The sequence below is a fragment of the Aotus nancymaae genome, unplaced genomic scaffold (assembly GCF_030222135.1).
Source record: "Aotus nancymaae isolate 86718 unplaced genomic scaffold, 86718_ANA_hifiasm-v0.15.2.pri h1tg000016l, whole genome shotgun sequence".
NCBI lineage: Eukaryota > Metazoa > Chordata > Mammalia > Primates > Aotidae > Aotus > Aotus nancymaae.
The window spans coordinates 72,690,152-72,709,163 of NW_026988428.1; the positions used below are offsets into that span (position 1 = coordinate 72,690,152).

Here is a 19,012-nt window from a genome sequence, read left to right on the forward strand (position 1 = left end):
CTCACTCTCACAGCAAAATTATGTAGCAGGTATCCCTACTTTACACATGAGCAAATGGGCTCAGAGAAGTTAAGGAACTAACCCAGTGCCACACAGCTAGTGAGTGGTGGGATTTTAACCACAGTCAGTCTGTCCAATTCTCATACTTATCCCGCTCTGTGGCCTCCCAGCCCTTGTTACCTTCTGCGAAGCTGCCCTCGGCATCATCTGTAACTCAGAATGTCACCAGTTACACCACACAGAAAAGGCCTGCCCATCTCCATTCAGAAGACTGTACCACAAGACACCAATAAGAAATTGATAGTGCCAGCTAAAGGATTGTCCTTTATTCTGAAATTAGATTCTTCCTAGTTTTCATATTCTTTTAAAATATTATAGGAAAAATGAGTGATACTTTTGCTTTTTCTTTTCTTATTTGACAAAATAAAACATGGGAAGTCCCAAAAGAGAAAAAGATAGTTCCTATGTACATGGGGCTTGCTAACCATTGTGGTTCATTACCCTTTCCTTCTTGGGACACCCGCATTCATGGGACGTTGAGGTACAGGCCACACCGCAGGTCACTGGTAGAGCAAGCGTTCAAACCCTGGTGGTCTGGCTCGTGTCTGCACTACAACTAGAGGCTGCGACTCTCCCCTCCCCCTAATTGCAGGTCAGCTGACCCTGGCTGCAGCCTCATGTGCTCCCTCCTTTCAAGGACCCCAAAGGCACTCACCCCTGGGACCTGGCCCCCAGCTGCTGCTCCTGTGGAGTAGCCTCTGCCGACATCACCAGGCATTTCCATGAGCCATTTTTTTGTGGGTCCTGATAGTCACCGCGGTCCATTTGGAACTTATCACTTACTAGGGCCACAAAGGGCCAGGGTGTGGGGGGTTAAGGAATAACTCCGTTTCATTTTCTAAAAGTCTTCCTTGCTGTGATACTGGGGTCCAAGACTCCAAGACTGTGAGGCCCAGCCCGGCTGTGGTCAGACTCCTGCCATCTTTCCATTCTTGCCAGCGTGGAGCTGCAGGGCCAGCCACCTGGGAGTCACTTCCCTGACCCTTTGGGGTCTATAAGACCCTAATTGCTCCCGAGACTCCCACGAGGCATGCCATGCAATCCTGGCACTCATGCAAGGCTGCAGTGTTGGTTATGTAAAGATAGGAGGAAGTTTGCCCATAGGGAAGAGCTAGGGAAGGATCAACACAAACTCAGGGCAGGGATTCTTCTGAGGAGGGGAGAGGAATACACCAGGCATCAGAGGCTTCCAGTGTGCTCTTTCTTGAGCTGGGTACATGTGGATATTTTTCTGTACGCCTCACCTCTGTGTTACCTATATTTGCATATATAAAATAGTTCATAAGAAAAGAAAAAATCAGTAAAATCTGGAGTTCACTAGGCTGTACTGAAGCCACCGGGAGATGACTTTGGGTTGCGGCCAGGGAAGGATGAAGTGACTGGTCCTGCAGCCTCATCCTGAGGCCAGGCGAGATGAGAATGCTGGGAGATGGGAGCTGTCTTCTCCTGGGGCAATTACAAGAGCAGGCATGAAAGGTGAGAAAACCAAGGTGTACAGCAAGCTGTCTGCCCAGGCCAGCGAGACACATGCCTGTGTGAAACTGTGTGTCACGTATGGGGAAGGGGCAGGGAGGATGTTGTCAGAGCTTGACATTGCCACCGGAACCATGCCTATTTATGAGAATGTAAAGTGCTCAAAGATCGTAGGATGCCAGGGACAGTAAGATGGCACTCATCAGTACGGCCCAGCCTGGGAGGCTGTGAGGGAGGCAGTGTCCTGAGGAGGCCTGAGGAAGCTTCCAGAAGAGGCCTTCCTGTGGGATGGGCTGAGCCGGTGTGGCAGGTTCCACACTGGCCCATGGGGATAGTCTGCAGGAGTCAACCTCAACCTCAACCTCCCACGTTGAGGGAGTGACCTGGGTATTCTGGCCTAGGTGAGGGGAAGCTGAGCCCAGAGAAGTGGCTGTGATTCCCTTAACAGGAACCCTCTAGAGACAAGCCAGTCCCCACCCACACCTTTTGGAGCAGTTGTGAGACCAGCAATGAGGAGAGAAAGAACTTCTCCCAGGGCCCTTGGGCGCCTCTTTCACACCCAATGAGGTCAGGGCAGCCTCTGGAAGCAGAAGAGAGCCGGGACAGTGATATCTGCCCTCCTGCAGGAGCTTCTGGCCCGGATGATGGCAGTCAAGGGTTCATGGCAGGGGAGGCTGATGCCTGTCACTGGGAACTGAAGTTCATCTGATTAGCAGGAGCAGGAGTGGGGCAATGATGGAGCAGGTGTGACCAGGGCCCAAGCAAATTGCACGTGGGGAGGGAGGGAGCTGCGCCTCTCCTTCCTGCCTGATGCCAAAGTGTCTTGTCGAAGCTGCCCTCTTACAGTGAGGATACAGAGCCCAGAGAGGGGAAGTGATTTGCCCATGGTTATACTGAGCACCCTGCAGGCAGGGGTGGGATTTCCTCCTGACTCCTGGCCCAGTGCCCTCTCCATACCTCGGGCAGGACCTTCCAGCTCATGCTTTGAATCAACACAAAACAGATTAATTTCTTGTCTTGTCACTGGCCTTCTGTTCACCTCCACCCCTCCCTCATACCATCTGGGACCCCAAAAGACACTTAGCTTTCTATGCTCAGTACCTTTATTCTGCCCATCTGAAATTACTATATTGATTCAAAGAAAGAAGAGAAAAAAATGTTTTAGAAAAGGCTAAAAAATCTTGAGGGGATCTGAGGCATGTTGTTAGCTTTTGTCTGGAAAATGCTTCATATCTTCGTCACAGAAGAGCTTTAAGAATGGCTGGCAGAGTCTGGGATAATCTAGTGCAATTGACGAGGCCCTCTGGAGGAGCCTTTCTGCCCGAGGAGTCCATCAGCCTTCAGAACGCTCCTAGCAAAGGCTCTAGTAATTACTGTGCTAGTCATTGTGGAGATGGGAGAACAGCCCTCAAGCTCGTGCTCCGGCAAGCCAGCCCCACGGTCAACAGCAGACTCCCCCGGGGGCTGAGCCTGCAGGTGCCTCCTCATTGCAGCCCCTCTGGTTGGTGGGCCTTGGTCAGCACCTTCCTTCTCTCCTCCTCTCCTGGCTCTCACTTCAGTTACTCCTGTCCCCTTAGCTCCTGGCAGTGGGCAACGTGGCTGCCAGGGCCTGCCTGGGAGCCCAGAAGGACACTCACTATCCCGAGCCAGCTCCCTGGCAGGGTCTGTGTGAGCACAAATGCTGGGGGCACTGTAGGTATTCTCCTTTCTCACTCATTCTTGGGTGGAAAGCTGTATTTCTCAAGGCAGAGGGTGTGCTGACCTATGGAGTCATTTCATTTCATCAGTCTCCTGGAAAGGAGGCATTTGCACCCCTATTTTGCAGATGAGAAAACCATGGAGCAGAGAAGTTGGGTATGGCACCTAAAATCTCCTAGCCAGTAGTTACAGAGCCCAGGGCCTCACTCCACTCAAGCTCTCTTCCCTTGGCACGAGGATTCCATCAGTGCCAAGGACGAAGATGACCAGGCTCTGAAAACCCATGTGGTGTCTGGTGCCCAGATTATTTTCTCTGTGTGAACAGAGAGCTGCCTGTATCCGTTGGCACACTTCTCAGCGTATAGAAAACACTCCATGATTTTCTCTCCAGAATAGTGTGCTTAGCCTGGGGCCTACAGAGTCTGTAAAGCCCCAGACATGAAGGTAAAATTTGGCATGTATGAGATCAGGTGCCTTTTTCTGAGCCCTGAGCCCTTAGCCAAGGTGTCTGGAACCCAGAAAAGGTCCATAGGTCTGGGGGCAGAGACACGGGTAATCCTGGCTAGCAGGAGAAAGAAAGGAGAAAGGCGGAGGCTCCAAGGGGGATTCAGTTCTCAGGGAAGGAGACTCGAGCTCAGGGTGTTGACTTTATCAGGAGATGCACTTGGGGTCAACACAGAGGTGAGGGATGCAGCATGGGGCAAAGTCTACTGCAGAAGCCCTACCACAGCCTAGGCCAATCTCATGTGAACCATCAACCTCAGCCCATGTCGGGTAAGAATGATGAGACTTTACATCTCCACTGAAATTGGTCCCTGGATGTGGACAACCCTTGGAAGGAAGTGACTTTGGGCCAGGTAGCTCTCTGTAGCTGAGCCCATTTTTGATGGGGCTGACAGCTAAAGGCATTCTTCAACAGTGCTCCCAGCAGCTGAGCGAGAAGTCCTTCCTTGAAGGAGGGTCCGGGTGGTGCAGCACCAAGCCCAGCCCAGCATTTCTGCCCTTGGTAAAGAGTGGAAAATAAATGATATCCACCTACCCATCTATCCATCTACGCATTTAACATTGATTAAACACATCTTATGAGCCAACCACTGGTGATAAGCACCTGTGATTAAAAGGTGCACATGGCGTGGTCTGGTGGAGGAGAGAGAAACATCAGTGAATAATTGAAGCACAAAGTGGTCTTGCTGAAATCGAGGCAAGTGCCAAGAATCATTAGAGCATAGAGGAGGGTGGGACTAACTCCTGGGGAAATGAGTGATTCCTGAAAGAGGTGACGAGGGGCAGAGAAAGGAGTGGATGGAAGGCATTTCCAGCAGAAGGAGGTCATGGAGCAGGATGGTGGCTCAAGAGGGCTTGGCAGACCTGGCGAGAGTATCAGTGTGGACAGAGTGGACGGGTCACTCAGTGGGAATGAGGGTAGAAAGGGAGATTGGGGTGAGACTATGAATAGACTTTATCCTGCCTGTATTGTGGAGTCACTGGTGGCCTTGGGCAGAGGGTTGGCATTAAAGCACCTGTAGTTTCAGAAATCAGCTCTGATGATGGAGATGATAAGCTGGGGTGGTCACTGGAACCCCAGGACATCATCTGTGTGCCAGGACCAGGCATGCACAGCTAGAGCCGAGCGTCCCCCTAAGCACAAGCCAGCTTCCCCTTGAGTGACCTTGGATATGATGTTAATTCTGCTCTTGGGCACATGCGATATTCCTCTGAGAATGAGCGATGGTTTATTTCCCTAATTTCTCAAAGATGTTCACTTCCCATACTCAAATCCTGCTGTCATGCATGGAGTGACTCCTGATGCACTGGCCCTGTGTGTGTCAGCTAATGTCATGTGAACGTATCAAAGCTTTCTCAGGACCCCTTCATCTTGGTGCCACTCACATTCTACTTTCAGCTTCTCAAATGGGTATCCCAACCCAGGGAGTAACTCTGTGACCAGCATCACTCGTATACCAGTAGTGACCCCACTTTTGCTCTTGGCTAGTGCACTGCCACTCAAGGAATGTTTCTGCAGCAGGATGAGGAGCCTAAGAGAGCAGAGATCTCCAGGATCCCCCTTCAGTGCTCTGGGAGGGCATTATAAGAAGCTGTTCAGGTCCCAGAGAGAATCCCATCACATACTTCCTTCCTGTGCAAGGGCCAGGCTGCCTGAAATCTGACCCACTAGGGATGGCAGCTGCAAACTGTGGAAACTGAAGAGATACCGCCTGTGTCTTGGAAGGAGAGGAGAGATGTTCTGGGAGCTAGAGCAATGGGTTTCCAGTTCCATAAGAGACTGGAAGTAGATGCCCTTCAAGTTAAACAGATGGTCCTTCCAGCTATGACAGCTTAAGATGAAAATTCCAACCTCTTCCTCAGACCTTTCTTAGACATGGAGTGCAAAGAGGAAAACAGAGGCTGAGGACATGCTGTTGATGCTCAGCCACCAAAGAGAGGGTGTAAGGACTCGGGTCTCTGCTGTGCCCTGGCAAAGCACCAAAGCCCAAATCCACATGATGGGCACTGGACAAATGCCCACCCAGGAATCCCCCATCATGTTGGGTACAGCCAAGGGGCCTGCCCGTAGGTGGTGACTGCACACAGATTCCCCAGGGGACATGGGTCCCCTGTGTTGGTGACACCCAAGACCAAGGCCCCTTCACTGTTTGCTGCTCCAGTGGCTGAAACGGGGTGGGAGGAAGCCTCCAGAAAGCCTATCCATCTGGAAGGCTGGAGAATGCCATGGGGAATGGTGGGAAAACCCTGCTGTTTCAGTTCCATGAAGGTTGACGAGGGGGCTAAATGTTGAGAACACCTCCCCTGCTGCAGAATTCTTCATGACATTTTCCTGGGGATTTCTTTGGGACTCCATGCCATAGGATTCTAGCTCAGAAAATGGCCACCATCACTGTCACCCTGTATTAAGGACAACTGTGTGCCAGGCGCTGTCCTAGGTGCTGTGCATGCTTTATTTCTTTTCTGACAGTAACCCTGCAAAGTTGTTGTTAGGATGTCCGTTTTGCAGATGAGGAAATAGAGCCACAAGAGCATTCAATGACTTGCCCAAGTGGCATAGTAAGTAGCAAAGCCAGGATTCTAACCCAGGTCTCCCTGACACCAAAGCCATATATGTTCTTTGGCCTCCACTACGTGACCTTCAACATTGCTGCACTGAGAACAGTCCAGGGGTTTTGTGGCCACCTTCCACCCCACAGTCTTATAGGTAAGTCTAGGGGAGGAAGGCAAGGATAGGGGTTTCCTTTCCAACACTTTTTCATCATATACCTGGGAGGGCCCCAGTCCCTCAGGTCCCCGAGCACAGAGGTGGACAAGGTGGAGCTGGGTCCACCAGCCAGAGAGCCTGGAGCCTGGGCCAATGGGCCTTGGCAGACCAACCTCTGCACTGGGATTCAAGCTCCTAGAGTGTCTAAGCAGGAAGGGTCCCTAGAGAAGAGCAAGCTTCCTCCACGGGACAGATGAGGAAACTGTCCCAGGAGGAGGACGTAAATTACCCAAAGCCACAGAAGCATTGTGTGTGCATGAGTGTGTGTGTACCTGAGTGTATGTGAGAGAGAGAGAGAGAGAGTGTGTGTGTGCGTGTGTGTGTGTGTGTGTGTGTGTGAGGGGTAGCCCGTGAACAAAGGCCCACAACAAGATTTTTTTAAAATTTGTTTTGTTTTAACACAAGTAGTTTATTTTGGACAAGGTGACCCCAGGAAGGGGCTGTAGAGGAGTCGGGAAATGAAACACAGAAGAGAATAAAGCCATGGCAGGGTTCATTCATGAGCAAGTTACTGCTTTGGGCTACTAGGGCTCGATCCCATTGGTGACTTAGGGAGAGGGTATGGGATGTGCCTCAGAGCTGTCCCGTGCAAGGGACAGGGAAGCTGGGGTATTCATGCAGCAACCCCATTGTCATTGGCTGAGTGCTGCAATCAAGGGACACTGGCTCCCCAGCACCTCTTGCCAAGCACATTCTGGCAATCAAAGAAAGCAAAGCGCTGGTATTAAAGGTGTCTGGACCCTTGAGGAGCCACCAGTTCCCTAAAGAGTCTTGAAAACCTTTTAGGGTAGAGAGATCCTGGGCATCAGTGCCAAGGACAGTCTGGAGGAGAGATGGGTAACACGGCATGCTGCCCTGCAGGCTCTGGACACAGGCTGTGCTGTGGTGGGAAGGGGCTATTTCCACATGCTCCAGGGGAAGAGAAGTCAGCTAATATAGCAAGAGGGGTTGAATTTAGTGCTTAAAAAGAACTTCCCAGTGACACAGTGAAAACATAAAGATGTCTAGAGGCTGTGCATGCTGGCTCAGGCCTGCAATTCCAGCACTTTGGGAGGCTGAGACCGGACAACGATTTTAGCCCAGGAGTTCAAGACTAGACTGGGCAACATGGTGGGACCCTGTCTCTACAAAACAATTAACAATTTAGCCCGGTATGGTGGTGCGGACCTGTAGTCCCAGCTACTCAGTAGGCTGAGGTGAGAAGATCGCTTGAGCCCAGGAGGTCGAGGTTGCAGTGAGCTGTGATTGAGCCACTGCACTCCAGCCTGAGTGACAGGGTAAGACCCTGTCTCAAAAATAAATAAATGATATTTTTTAAAAAGGTATCTGGAGCTACATTGAGCCATGCAGCTTGATTGGTGGCGGTAGGAGAAATGGTGGACATAGAAAGAGGCAGCAGCAATGAGGGTTTCCCATGGCCAGGGCCAGCCAGAGAGTGCTCCTTTATCTGTCAGAGGTGCAGCGGGATGCTGGGAGGACAGATGGAGATTGACAGAAGGGAGATTCTCCACCCACCTCTTGGCTGGGAGGAAGCACCAGGAGGAACACCTCTCTGCACCCTGAGGTCCAGTGGAAACTGCAGGAAGAGGTCTCTCTGGTGTGATTTGGCCCATCTTTCATGGTGGCACAGTCTTGGAAGAAATCAGTCCTTAGGTTGCAGCTGTCCTGCACCAGGGCCATCCCACTGATAGATGACCTTGAGGTCCCTTCCAGTCCTGACTTTCTGTCACTGTCCTCTGTAAAGGCCATCCCTGTGGCTCCTGGGTTCCCCTCAGTTCACCCATTAACAACAAGTGTTGACTAAGCACTCAGCATCTGCCCAGCATGAAGCGGGTGGAGGACACAATCAAATAACATATAGGCCCTGGCTTCTAGGAAGGGATGGGTGGGGAAATAAGAGTTTATTTACTGGGCCGGGTGCGGTGGCTCACGCCTGTAATCCTAGCACTTTGGGAGGCGAAGGCCATTGGATCACCTGAGGTCAGGAGTTCAAGACTAGCCTGGACAACATGGTGAAACCCTGTCTCTGCTAAAAATATAAAAAACTAGCCAGGCCTGGTGGCGGGTGCCTGTAATCCCGGCTACTGGGGAGGCTGAGGCAGGAGAATGGCTTGAACCTGGGAGGCGGAGGTTGCAGTGAGCTGAGATTGCGCCATTGCACTCCAGCCTGGGCAATGAAAGTGAAACTCTGTCTCAAAAAAAAAAAAAGAGTTTATTTACTGAGCACATACTCTGTGCTAAGCACCTGATCTCTGCTGCCTCCTTTCTTCCTCACTGTAACCCCCTGAATAGGAACAGGGACCTCCATTATACAGACAAAGGAACCAAGGCTCAGAGGAAAAGCCAGCTGCCCAAAGCCACACAGTGGTAGAGCTTGGATTTGAGCCTGCGCTGTTAACCACGATGACTCTCCTCCTCTGCGAAATAGACAGTGACTCTCAAAGGACAGCTCCTAATGTTCTAGGAGACAGAGCAGTGAAAGCTGCAGTCACCAGGAAGGCCTCGTGGAGGAGGTGGCTCAGCACTGGGCCTCAAGGGAGGGGCAGAACTTGGAGGCTAGTGCAACCTGAGGGAACCAATTCCGCAAGGCAGGCTGGAGCATGGCTGCTCCAGGCAGCGAGGTGTCTTCTTGGAGCAGGTAGGAGGGCTGCAGACATGGCTCAGCCTGCTGTGGCTCCACGGGAGCAGAGGAGGGGCCAGGGAGGAAGGTGTTTTCTAAACACAGCAGGGCAGGAAGCCCACCCCCCTGGAAGGGCTTATGCCCAAGCCAGGCCAGGCACCCTCCCTCCTCCAGACTCATTCAGTTTAAAGATGAACTGGCTCAGTGTAGCTCAGCTTCCCCAGCCACCTGAGCCTGTGCCTAACGAGCCAGGCCAGTGATAATTACGATAGGTAACACATGTAGCAGTTGCCATGAGCCAGGAGCAGCTCAAAGAGTTTTAAGTGACTTAAGCCTTCCGGCATCCCTATCAGGTAGGTACTGCTACGTGCCCATTTTATAGATGGGGAAACAGAGGTGCAATCAGGCTGAGTGACCTGCTCAGGGTCACACAGCTAATAAGAGGTAGAGCCCAGATGCGCTGCTCTACTGTACTGCTTCTAAGCAGAGGTTCTTGAGCCCTGGCCATAGCTGCCCCTTCCCTCCGTCTGAGATGCTCCCCAGCTTCAGGTTCTTCTTGCCCGGGGCTCGCCCTGCCATGATAGCCCCTCCCTAGAGGAGACTGAAAGACACCCCCTCCAGTCCCTGCCACCAGAAAGCCAGGCCAGAGTGCCCAGCTTCTCTCCCACACCCCCACATCCACACGCACCCTGTCGCCCTCTCCCCCAACCGAGCACCGTTGCCTTTTGTTCGCAGTGACGGCTCCTGCGCCCAGGCCAGTGGGGGCATGGAGGACTCCGTGGTGGCAGCGGCGGCGGTGGCAGCCGGCAGACCCAGTGCCCATGCCCCGAAGGCTCAAGCCCAGGAGCTGCAGGAGGAGGAGGAGTGGCCGGGGGCGGGGGCTGCCTCCCCAAGGGCTGGCCCCCAGCACGTGGCCTCCCCCGGCCGGCAGCAGCCTGCCCTGGTGACGGCGCTGTGCTCCCACGCCCCTGCCGCCTCCGATTACGAACTCTCCCTTGACCTAAAGAATAAACAGGTACCCAGGGCCTCCTAGGGGGGTGGGGAGGGTGGTGAAGGGGCCCTGCTTTGGGCGCTGTCCAGGGTACCAGGGATCTCCCCACTGGGCCCCCTCTGCTACAGGCACACCTCTTTTGCCACAGTTCTCCCACATTTGCCCTTCCCTGGACCAGCCAGAGGCCTCTGCCTTCTTCCATGGCAGCGCTCATATCCTCACAATGCAAGGCCCTTGGGCAGCAAGTCCAGGGGCTCTGCTCCTCACACAGTGCTCAGCAAGCCTCCATTGTCCCACAGACCACTAGGCCAAGGAGCCCATTGTTCTCGGGAAGTCTCCATCTCCACCTGCTGCTTAGAGGCCATAGTCCAGCTTCCATGCCCACAAAGGGAGCCAATGCTAGGCACCCACAGGCTCAAACGAGGCATAGAGACAGTGGTCTCCTCAAGGCAGACAGGATTCTCAAGATCAATCCAGACTGGGGAAGCCCAGAGCTCCCCTATTGGAGAACGAATCGCATGAAGAGATCTGGTCCTCCATCTTCCATTCAGGAAGAGAAGGTGGCCTGTTGTGGGGCCCCCGCTGAACCCCCAAAAAGGATAATGCCTCAGTTTTTTGTCTTGGTGGACAAGAGTCCTGATGGAAGGGGTGTGTGTGTGTGTGTGTGCATGCGCGCGCACGCATGCCCGTGAGCACTTAGAAAAAGGCATGATAATGTGATACCGTTAAAGAAAGAGCTTTGAACTTGGAAATGTAGCTTTGAACTTGGGATCCAATCCTTGCTCTTCCTCCTAAATGAACTCTGTGACTTTGGGAGTGCCAGTTAAGCCCTTTGGGCATTGATTTCCTCATCTGCAAAAATGGGAATTAATTTTGGATCGCCTCCAAGGTTCCTTCTGCCCCAAAATATGTAGGTTCTAAAGAACAATTTTTCAATACAATAGACAAGGTATCTTCAGAAAGGAAGCTGGTAGGAAGGCCACTAAGACTGAATCAAGCCAAACTGAGCTCCTTCCTCTCTTGGCATTGATGCCAAGCTCATCTTCTGGCTCAGGGACAGCTGTAGGCAGCACATCAGCAAAGTGTTTGACCAAAATCCCCCAAGATATCTAGTGGACGAGCTAGAAATGTGTGGATTCCTGACAATATAGTAAGGGGGGGGGTTGTTCCTAAACTGAATTACCCAAAAAATGTTCATCAGAAAAGTTCCCGGGGAGTTGGAGTGTAAGCGCTATCCAGGTCGACCATTAGACGAGGCACCAAATTGAGGCATACAAGTTACATTTGCCTGGTTTTCTGATGGCATAAATCTGAAAGAGAACAGCTGATACCTTGGTTATAGCATCCCAGACTTTGTAAAAAGCCTCATCAGGGTAGAAGGATGGTTTTAATTAAAAAAAAAAAAAAAAAGTCAGACGAAATATGGAAAACTCTAAAATTGTGCTCCTTGCTTTGAAAAGCCCCCAGCACTAGTATAAGACGTGCGCAGGTTCCAGCCTGAGAGACAGGCTTAGGGTTTCCGGTGACTGTAAGCTCAAGGCGAATCAGGAGCAGGGAAGTGGCTGCGGAGCAGGGAGGGCAGGTTTCACACCCTTCACGGGAGGCCCACGCTGCCCCACAGAAGGGAGGCACCTGCGGCAGCCCCACACTGCTGATGGTCAGGGACCCTCGAGATCCAGGGCTTGGTTCTGGAGGCTGCATTTACAGGAGGAAACAAGGACCCTGAGATTCCTAATGAGCAGGAGGATGGGCTGGGGTTATATGGAGAGATTGTAGACAGGAAAACAAGTTTTAGATATGGAAGGGCTGCATGTGAAAAATGATTCGATGTATTTTCTATCATTCCAGCCGAAAATAGTGGTACTAATATATGAAAGCTGTAGAAGGGGAAGATTTTTTTTTTTTTTTTTTTTTTTTTGAGACACAGTCTTGCTCTGTCGCCATGCTGGAGTGCAGTGGCGCGATCTTGGCTCATTGCAACCTCCGCCTTCCTCGTTAAAGTGATTCTCCTGCCTCAGCCTCCCGAGTAGCTGGGATGAACAAGCGTGCACCACCACACCCAGCTGATTTTTGTATTTTTAGTAGAGGCGGGGTTTCACCATGTTGGCCAGGATGATCTTGATCTCTTGACCTTGTGATTCGCCTGCCTCAGCCTCCCAAAGTGCTGGGATTACAGGCGTGAGCCACCATGCCTGGCAGGAGGGGAAGATTTTAACTTAACCATTAAAACTGTTAAAAATGTGGAATGCCCTGCCTGGGAGGTAGAGAGTTCTTTGTCTCTGAGAGTGCCCAGGCAGGGCTGGGTAAATATCCATCTGTGACATATGGGGGCCACTTGGCCAGATGAGAGGTCCTCTGCTTCTTGAGGCCAGAGACCATTTTGTATCCATTTTGGTGCCTTCCCCAGCATCCAGCAGAGTGTGCTGGACATAGTAAGAGCTCACTGGGTGAGTATCTTTTTAAAATAACTATCCTGTGTAAAGCAACAAGGGAGTAGGGTGCCAAGAAAGAAACAACAAAAAAAGAAACATGCTCCCTACCTGCCCCTGACAGAGATGACAATTCCACTTACAGAGTATCCGGTCAGTAACACTAGGGGAAGCATGTGTGTTGGCTTAGGCAGGCGGGTTAGTTTGGTTTTGACTGGGTGTGATATCGGGGGTAACGTAGGATTCTGGTCGGCACTGTGGACTTTTTCTCTGGGGGCATAATTCTAATAGACGGCTTTTGCATTTTGGCCAGGTTGAGTCAGGTGAGGTGAGGACTGGCAGGGGGTGCAACAGGGCCCTCTGCCAACTATTCTCAGCCTAGGAGAATAGCTTGGGTCCCCTGACCCGTGTATCCCTTTAGACCAAGTGTAGGCTGGGGGTTGGGGGAAGGGGACAAGTAAGGCTTGGGGAGGCTAGAGCGAGGTTCTTGGAAACATGGCACTCATTTATAGGAGACTGAACTCGACACTTCTGTCTTCTGCCGTGAGCTGGATGGCCTTGGGCAAGCCGCTTGACTGCTCTGGCCTCCGCTGCCTCCCATCTCTGGGACTCTTTCCTTGGCCTCAATCTCTGAAGTCTCTTCCCCCTCCACACCCCTGCACCTGGCCTTCTCTTGCCTTAGGACTTGGTTTAGGTGCCTCTTCCTCCTCTCCGGCAGCTTTCCCTGCCTCCCAAGCCTGCACTGGGTGCCCCTTCTCCGTGATCCCACAGCACCGAGGTGTCCCCGTCACAGCCCTTCAGCCCTGTGTCAGCATATCCTGTTTGCTTGACCCCCCTCCTTGAAAAGCAGGTGCATGACCTGTTCCTCATTATATTCTCAGTGCTTGGTGCAGTGCCTGGTGAAGAAGCTGCTGGAAGGATGAGAAAGAGGAAATAATCACTTAGTGACATAAAGGGGGATGGGATGGGTACACAGCCTGGGGCCAGGGCCTGGCTCTGCCTTAGATCTCTTTGAGATCTAAGACTTGGTATTCCGACCCAGTGATTCCACCAGCCACATCCTGTGTTCCATGGCCTGGGAGAAGTGTTGGACAATCTGATCTCCTCAGCCCACCGACCCGCCAGGTCTCCTCTGTCAGCCAGTCCAGACCCCCAGGAGTGTTTTCCTTGGCTCTTGGCCCTTCTCCCTCCTTCACCTCTGCTCTAGCCCCAAGCCCCATTGATGCTGCCTCTCAACAGTTCTCAAATCCCATCCTCTCTTGCCTTCCCCACTGCCCCTGCCTGAGGAGGCCGGCCATCCTCCCTCTTGCCTGCGCCCCTGGGGACACCTCCTGTGCTTCCCCTGCTTTGAGCTGTGCCTCTTCCAATCTCACCTCCACATTGCAGCTGAGTCATCTTCCTAAAGTGCACCTCCAACTGTGCTGATCCACGGGAAAGCCTCTGATGGCTCTCACGGTGTGCAAGACAGAGGCCTCTCCAGGCTGCCCTGCCACAGGCCCAGCCCCACAGGGGTTCCAGCCATTCCATTTGCTTTCCTAATCTCGAGCCATCCTCACCTCTGGGCCTTCATGTGTCTTTTTGTTTCCTCTCCTGGGGATACTCCCTGCCTGTCCCCCACCCTGCCTGCTGCACCTGGGAGACCTCTGCTCATACTTCAGGTCACAGGCAAGGCACACGCTTTTTCCCATTGCCTGATGCCTCCTCTGTGCTGCCTGGAGTGGGAGCTGTCCCCTCAAAAGCACAGACCATGTTGTTCTCAGGGCTGTGAGGAGTTGAGCAGGTGGTGCTCAGGACCCCTGCAGGGTGCTGCAGGCCCGCGTGAAGAGCCAGCACTCCTGGAGCCATGCCCTGGGCACTGCCCTGCTCTCGCCCACCTTTGCCGCCCTGCACCCGCACAGTCCTGGGTGCCTAGGAAACGCTCAGCAGGGAAGGAACATACAAACGAAGGCACAGGCAAGCGAATGAGTGAACAAGGCCTGCCCTCCAGCTTCTTGTTCTCCCTGTTGGCCCCGTCCCCAGCACCTGATCTGAGTCGTGCAGCAAGACGGTCCTCCCACCAACTCTTCTCCCCTTCTCCCTCTGCCTTCGACCCTCTCACCCGACCCCAGCAGTCCTGGGGGATACAACCTAGGGCAGGGTAAGGAGGGAGCATGCAGGTCCCTTTGGGGAGCCCTCTAGGAAAGTAGCTGTGGCCGGGAAATAGCGGGCCCAGGTGTGATTTGGAAATTCCCCCAAGCCCTCTAGGGAGTTTGTATCCTGTTGGTGCCCTTCGTGGCCATCTGAATTGCAGAGCTCTCTGGGCTGCCCAGGCCAGGGGCTGGGGAGCTGTGGTCAGTAAAATCTGGGCCCCACTTCTGGAGCCAGGTCTTGGACAGAGCCATGTTCTGCTGGAGAGCAGCCACTCCCCACAGATCCCCATACCCTAAGCCTCAGGATCTAGCCTCGCCATCGGGCACCTCTCCAGGGAGATGTGGTGGCTGTGTTTCTAAGTCACTTTCCCTCTTTGGGCCTTGGTTTCCTCATGTGTGAACCAAGGATTGTACCAGGGGACCTCCTGACCCTTCCACGCTGAAGGTGAGATTTCTACCATGGTCACAAAAGGCACCGGGGCACCAGGCTTCAAGGATGGTGGTGAAGACAGGGCACTCCGGGGGTTGTCCCTCCACCCGGTTCATCCAGTTCAGGGAACAACACTGCACAGCTGCTCTGTCCCAGGCCCTGTGCTAGGCCTGGAGACACCATGATGCCAAAGACCCAGGCCTAGTCTTCGGGGTGCCCATAGCCCAGCGGTGGGCAGGCGTGGGGCCGGCACCTGTGGTACTACCTGAGCACTAGCTCTGTCAGGCCCAGGCTCACAATTGCCATGTGTTACCTCCCCGGGTCTGCACAATGTCCCTGCAAGGTCGACACCTTTACTGTCCTCATTTCTGGAATGGAAAGATTAAGAATGAGTGATGTTAAGTGACTTGCCCCAGGACACAGCCCTAGGAAGTCCTGCAGCCAAGACATGGACTCCGCAGCCCATGGTTTTAACCCAGTACCTTCCGCCAGCTCTTGGCATTACAGTGAGGACCATGCCCCATGGAACCAGCACACAGGGTCTGTGGAGCATGAGGAGGGCAGGTAGCCCAACCTGAGTCCAGAGCCAGCTCCTGGGGCAGCTCCACTGGAGAGTCATGACCTCACTACTAGCTGAGTCATAGCGCGTTCCCCATGCCTACCTAGCTGCCCACTCCCAGGAAGCCTTCAGTGCCCTGCGTGTCAAACACTTGCTATATTCCAGACAGCAGGCTGGGAGGAGGGCACACAGAGCAGGCATGATCCCCCTGCATTGTGGGAGGCCACAGCCCTGCCCAGTACAGACCCAAGGCTCCCATGGGCCTCTCTGAACACCCCCAAAGTGCCAGCCTCCCCAGTCTCTCTGCTCCTCAGCCTCACACCAGGGCTCACCTGCCAAGTCCTGGAGGCTTACAACATGCTGTGCTTTCCTGGTCTCAACTGGGAAGTCTTGGATGGGAGTAAACCTTGCTCACATTTGGAAGCCCCTCTACACCTGGCCGGCACTCCTCAGCACTGCTCCCCAGCTAGCAGCTCTTCCTCCCCCTGCTCTGGCTTGGCCACCATCTCTCAGCGGCCTCTTCAGGCTCAGCTGTCGCAGCAACCTTTAAAGAGGGAGCATGTTCTAATTAACACTGAGAGGCTCATTAGAGAGACGGAGCCCCCCGCGGTCCCCGCCACTGCTGCTTCTGGCAGAAGCTGAGAAATTGCTCTCTTGGGAAGAGGCGAGGCCATCATTCCTCATGATTCACAGGGTCTAGAGGGAAGTGAGCAGAGCTGCTCCTTGGCCAGTGGGCCCAGAGACCCCTCCCTCCCAGGGCTGCCTCCCTTCCCGCACCTCTCTGCTCTCTGACCTGGCCCCAGTTCAGAATGGGATTGGGGTAGATGGGAGTGCTTAGTTGTCGTGAATGGAGCTGACCTGGGCCATTGCTGAGTCCCCAGGTCCTACGAGGATGCAGGGGCTAGGAGGAAGGATGGAGTCCTGGGTTCCAAGCCCAGACCTGGATGAGAGTCTGGATTTTTATTTCCCTGGGGTCTCAGGAGAGAGTTCAGTTTAGTTCATGTCTGCAAACACTTATTCAGCCTCAGCCACAGGTCTGGCACAGCACTGGGCACAAGAGATGCAGAGACAGATGTCTTGCCTGTGATGGGCAGTCTACTGTGAGAGCTCTGAGCAGGGTGTGGCACTGAGCATGGAGGGTGGGTATTAAAAAATGTGCAGTTTGAATGAAGAGACCTTCCAAACAGGCTTTGTGTGAGCAACATGGCTGTTTATTCACCTGGGTGCAGGTGGGCTAAGGCCAAAAAGGGCATTAGCAAAGGGCAGTGGGTTAGGAGTTGGGTTTTATAGGTTTGGGTAGTTTTTGCAGGGGCAGGGGTGTTACAGAGTAAGTTCAGTTACAGTGGTGGGGTTAGGGGCAAGGAGTATGCTGACCACAAGTTCAGTCACAATGGCAGGGTTGGGTGAGAGGTATTTACATTATCATAAGAACAGTTAAGATGGCAGACAGGGGTGGGTGAGGGGCTTGTCCGGGGAAGCTCCGCTGGGTGATCAGGGACAATGGCGAACACAGGCAGGGGGTGGGAGACATCAGCCAAGGCAAGCAGAACTTCCGACTGTCAGGCTCCAGGCTGGCATATGGGGGCTGACAGTGGGGAGGAAGGTGTAGGGGACAGTGCAGGTTGCGGGCACGGCAGAGCCAAGTCTGGGGTCACTGGGAGATGGTTGTTAAGCGGGTTGGGGCACATGATGGTGAGCCCAGAACTGAATTCCAGCGTTACTCAGGGAGCAGTTGCTCCGTGCCAGTTAAGCTGCTGGGTGCTGGACAGGATGACTAAGACATATTTGATGCCATGAATAATTTATGCTCTGTTGGAGCCTGGGGGAGGGAAAAGGAGGGAAGCATGGGTTGGAGAAAGGCCACAAAGATTAGTGGAGAAAGAAGACTGAATGTCAAAGAGAAGTTGGGGCCCGAGGCAGGGAGACCCTGTCTGTTCAGGGCATTGAGAGGGCTGCATGGACAAGGCACGTTTGAGATAGGTCTCGAAGGAGAGGACATTTCTACCTGGAGGAAAAGGGAGGCTGGGAGTTGAGGTTGGGGAGAGCATTGCAGGCTGGGAGATAACGCTAATGAGTGCCCAAGCAGGGGGCCTTGTGGGAGTGGTCAGGGGAGAGCAGACAGGAACTGGTGAGCGATGTGGACTTTTCGGAGTAGGACTTTGTGACCCAGCCAGATTGTTAGGGTTGGAAAACCAGCAAGAAGTGTTTTTACCTGTTTAGGGTAATGGTTCTCAAACAAAGAAAAGCCTGTGTTCACACCTGCTCTGTGAGAGCTTGGATCTAGTTCTGCAGTGTAAGGTCACAGTGGGAGTGAGCAGGACACAGAGGTCGTGAGGATGCTGCTGGCATGGTCCAAGTGGGAAGCCCAAGAGCCCTACGTGGTGACATTCTGGAAGGAAGATCGTGGATGATCACAAAAGGTATGGGGGGGGTACTGGGCAGGAGCTACACAGTGGACAGGGCAAACGAGAACCCAGGACAAGGCAAGCTTCCAGGCTGGGTGCTCGTCAGGCCGATAAGGAAGTCAGCAAGAGCTGGTTTGGGTGAGGTAGGAAAACAGTGGCTGAGTCTGGATGGACAGAGGATCCACAGGCTGTTGGAAATGCGGGTCTAGGATCAAGGCTAGGAATGGAGACTCGGGAGTCATTCCCATCATTATCACTGTCACCATTAAGCAGCTACCACTTATTAAGCTCCTGCTCTGTGCTGGGTGCTGCATGAAATAATTTAATGCTCACAAGAAGATACAGGGTCAGCAGGATAAACCCCACTTAATAGATATGAAAACTGAGAGTCTGAGATGTTAAATTCATCCAAGGCCAATTAGCAGGGATCTGGCGCTGGGCATTCCCCTTATTTGCCACCTGCTCATCAGCCCATCCAAGTAGAGTGAAGTTAAGAGAGTGGACCAGGTCCTCAGAGGGAAGGCAGATGGGGCTGAGAAGGTATCAGCCTGGGCAGCGCATTTACAGTGGCCCAGAAGGCTCTGCCTGACACAGCTCCCCTCTTGATTCATTGTTAATTATCACCTGTCACGGGCTCCTCTGATGATGTCCAACACAGAAGCCATGGACGAGGTCCGAGTGTACGGGGAAAATTAAAACGCATGTGAGACTGGCGGTAGCACCCATGTGACTTGTAATCAGCGCATGTAGGGGTTTTATGGCCAGAATACAGGATGAAGGGGTTATAGGGAGACAGGACAACCAGGATAGACTGAGTCATGGACGCTGGGGAGAGTTGCAGAAAGGAGTGGGGAGGGAGTCTGAGGAGGGCCGTGGGGCTGAGTGGCAAGCCCTACATCTGCCTCTTCCCTGCTGGTTGGCCTCAGATGAACATGTCTCGTCCTGAG

At 53.2% G+C, this 19,012-nt stretch overlaps 1 protein-coding gene across 5 annotated transcripts in view; it reads left to right on the top strand.

The window, feature by feature from the left end:
* Positions 1–19,012, top strand: part of IQSEC3 (IQ motif and Sec7 domain ArfGEF 3) — a 109,665-nt gene that overhangs the window by 49,602 nt on the left and 41,051 nt on the right. Inside the window, exon 3 of one of the 5 annotated variants that reach the window (XM_021671999.2) lies at positions 9,858–10,137. The exons of the other annotated variants lie outside the window; for them this stretch is intronic. Within the exon in view, the coding sequence (XP_021527674.2) occupies positions 9,858–10,137 (280 nt within the window). The remainder of the gene's footprint in view (positions 1–9,857; positions 10,138–19,012) is intronic. 5 annotated transcript variants of the gene reach the window in all.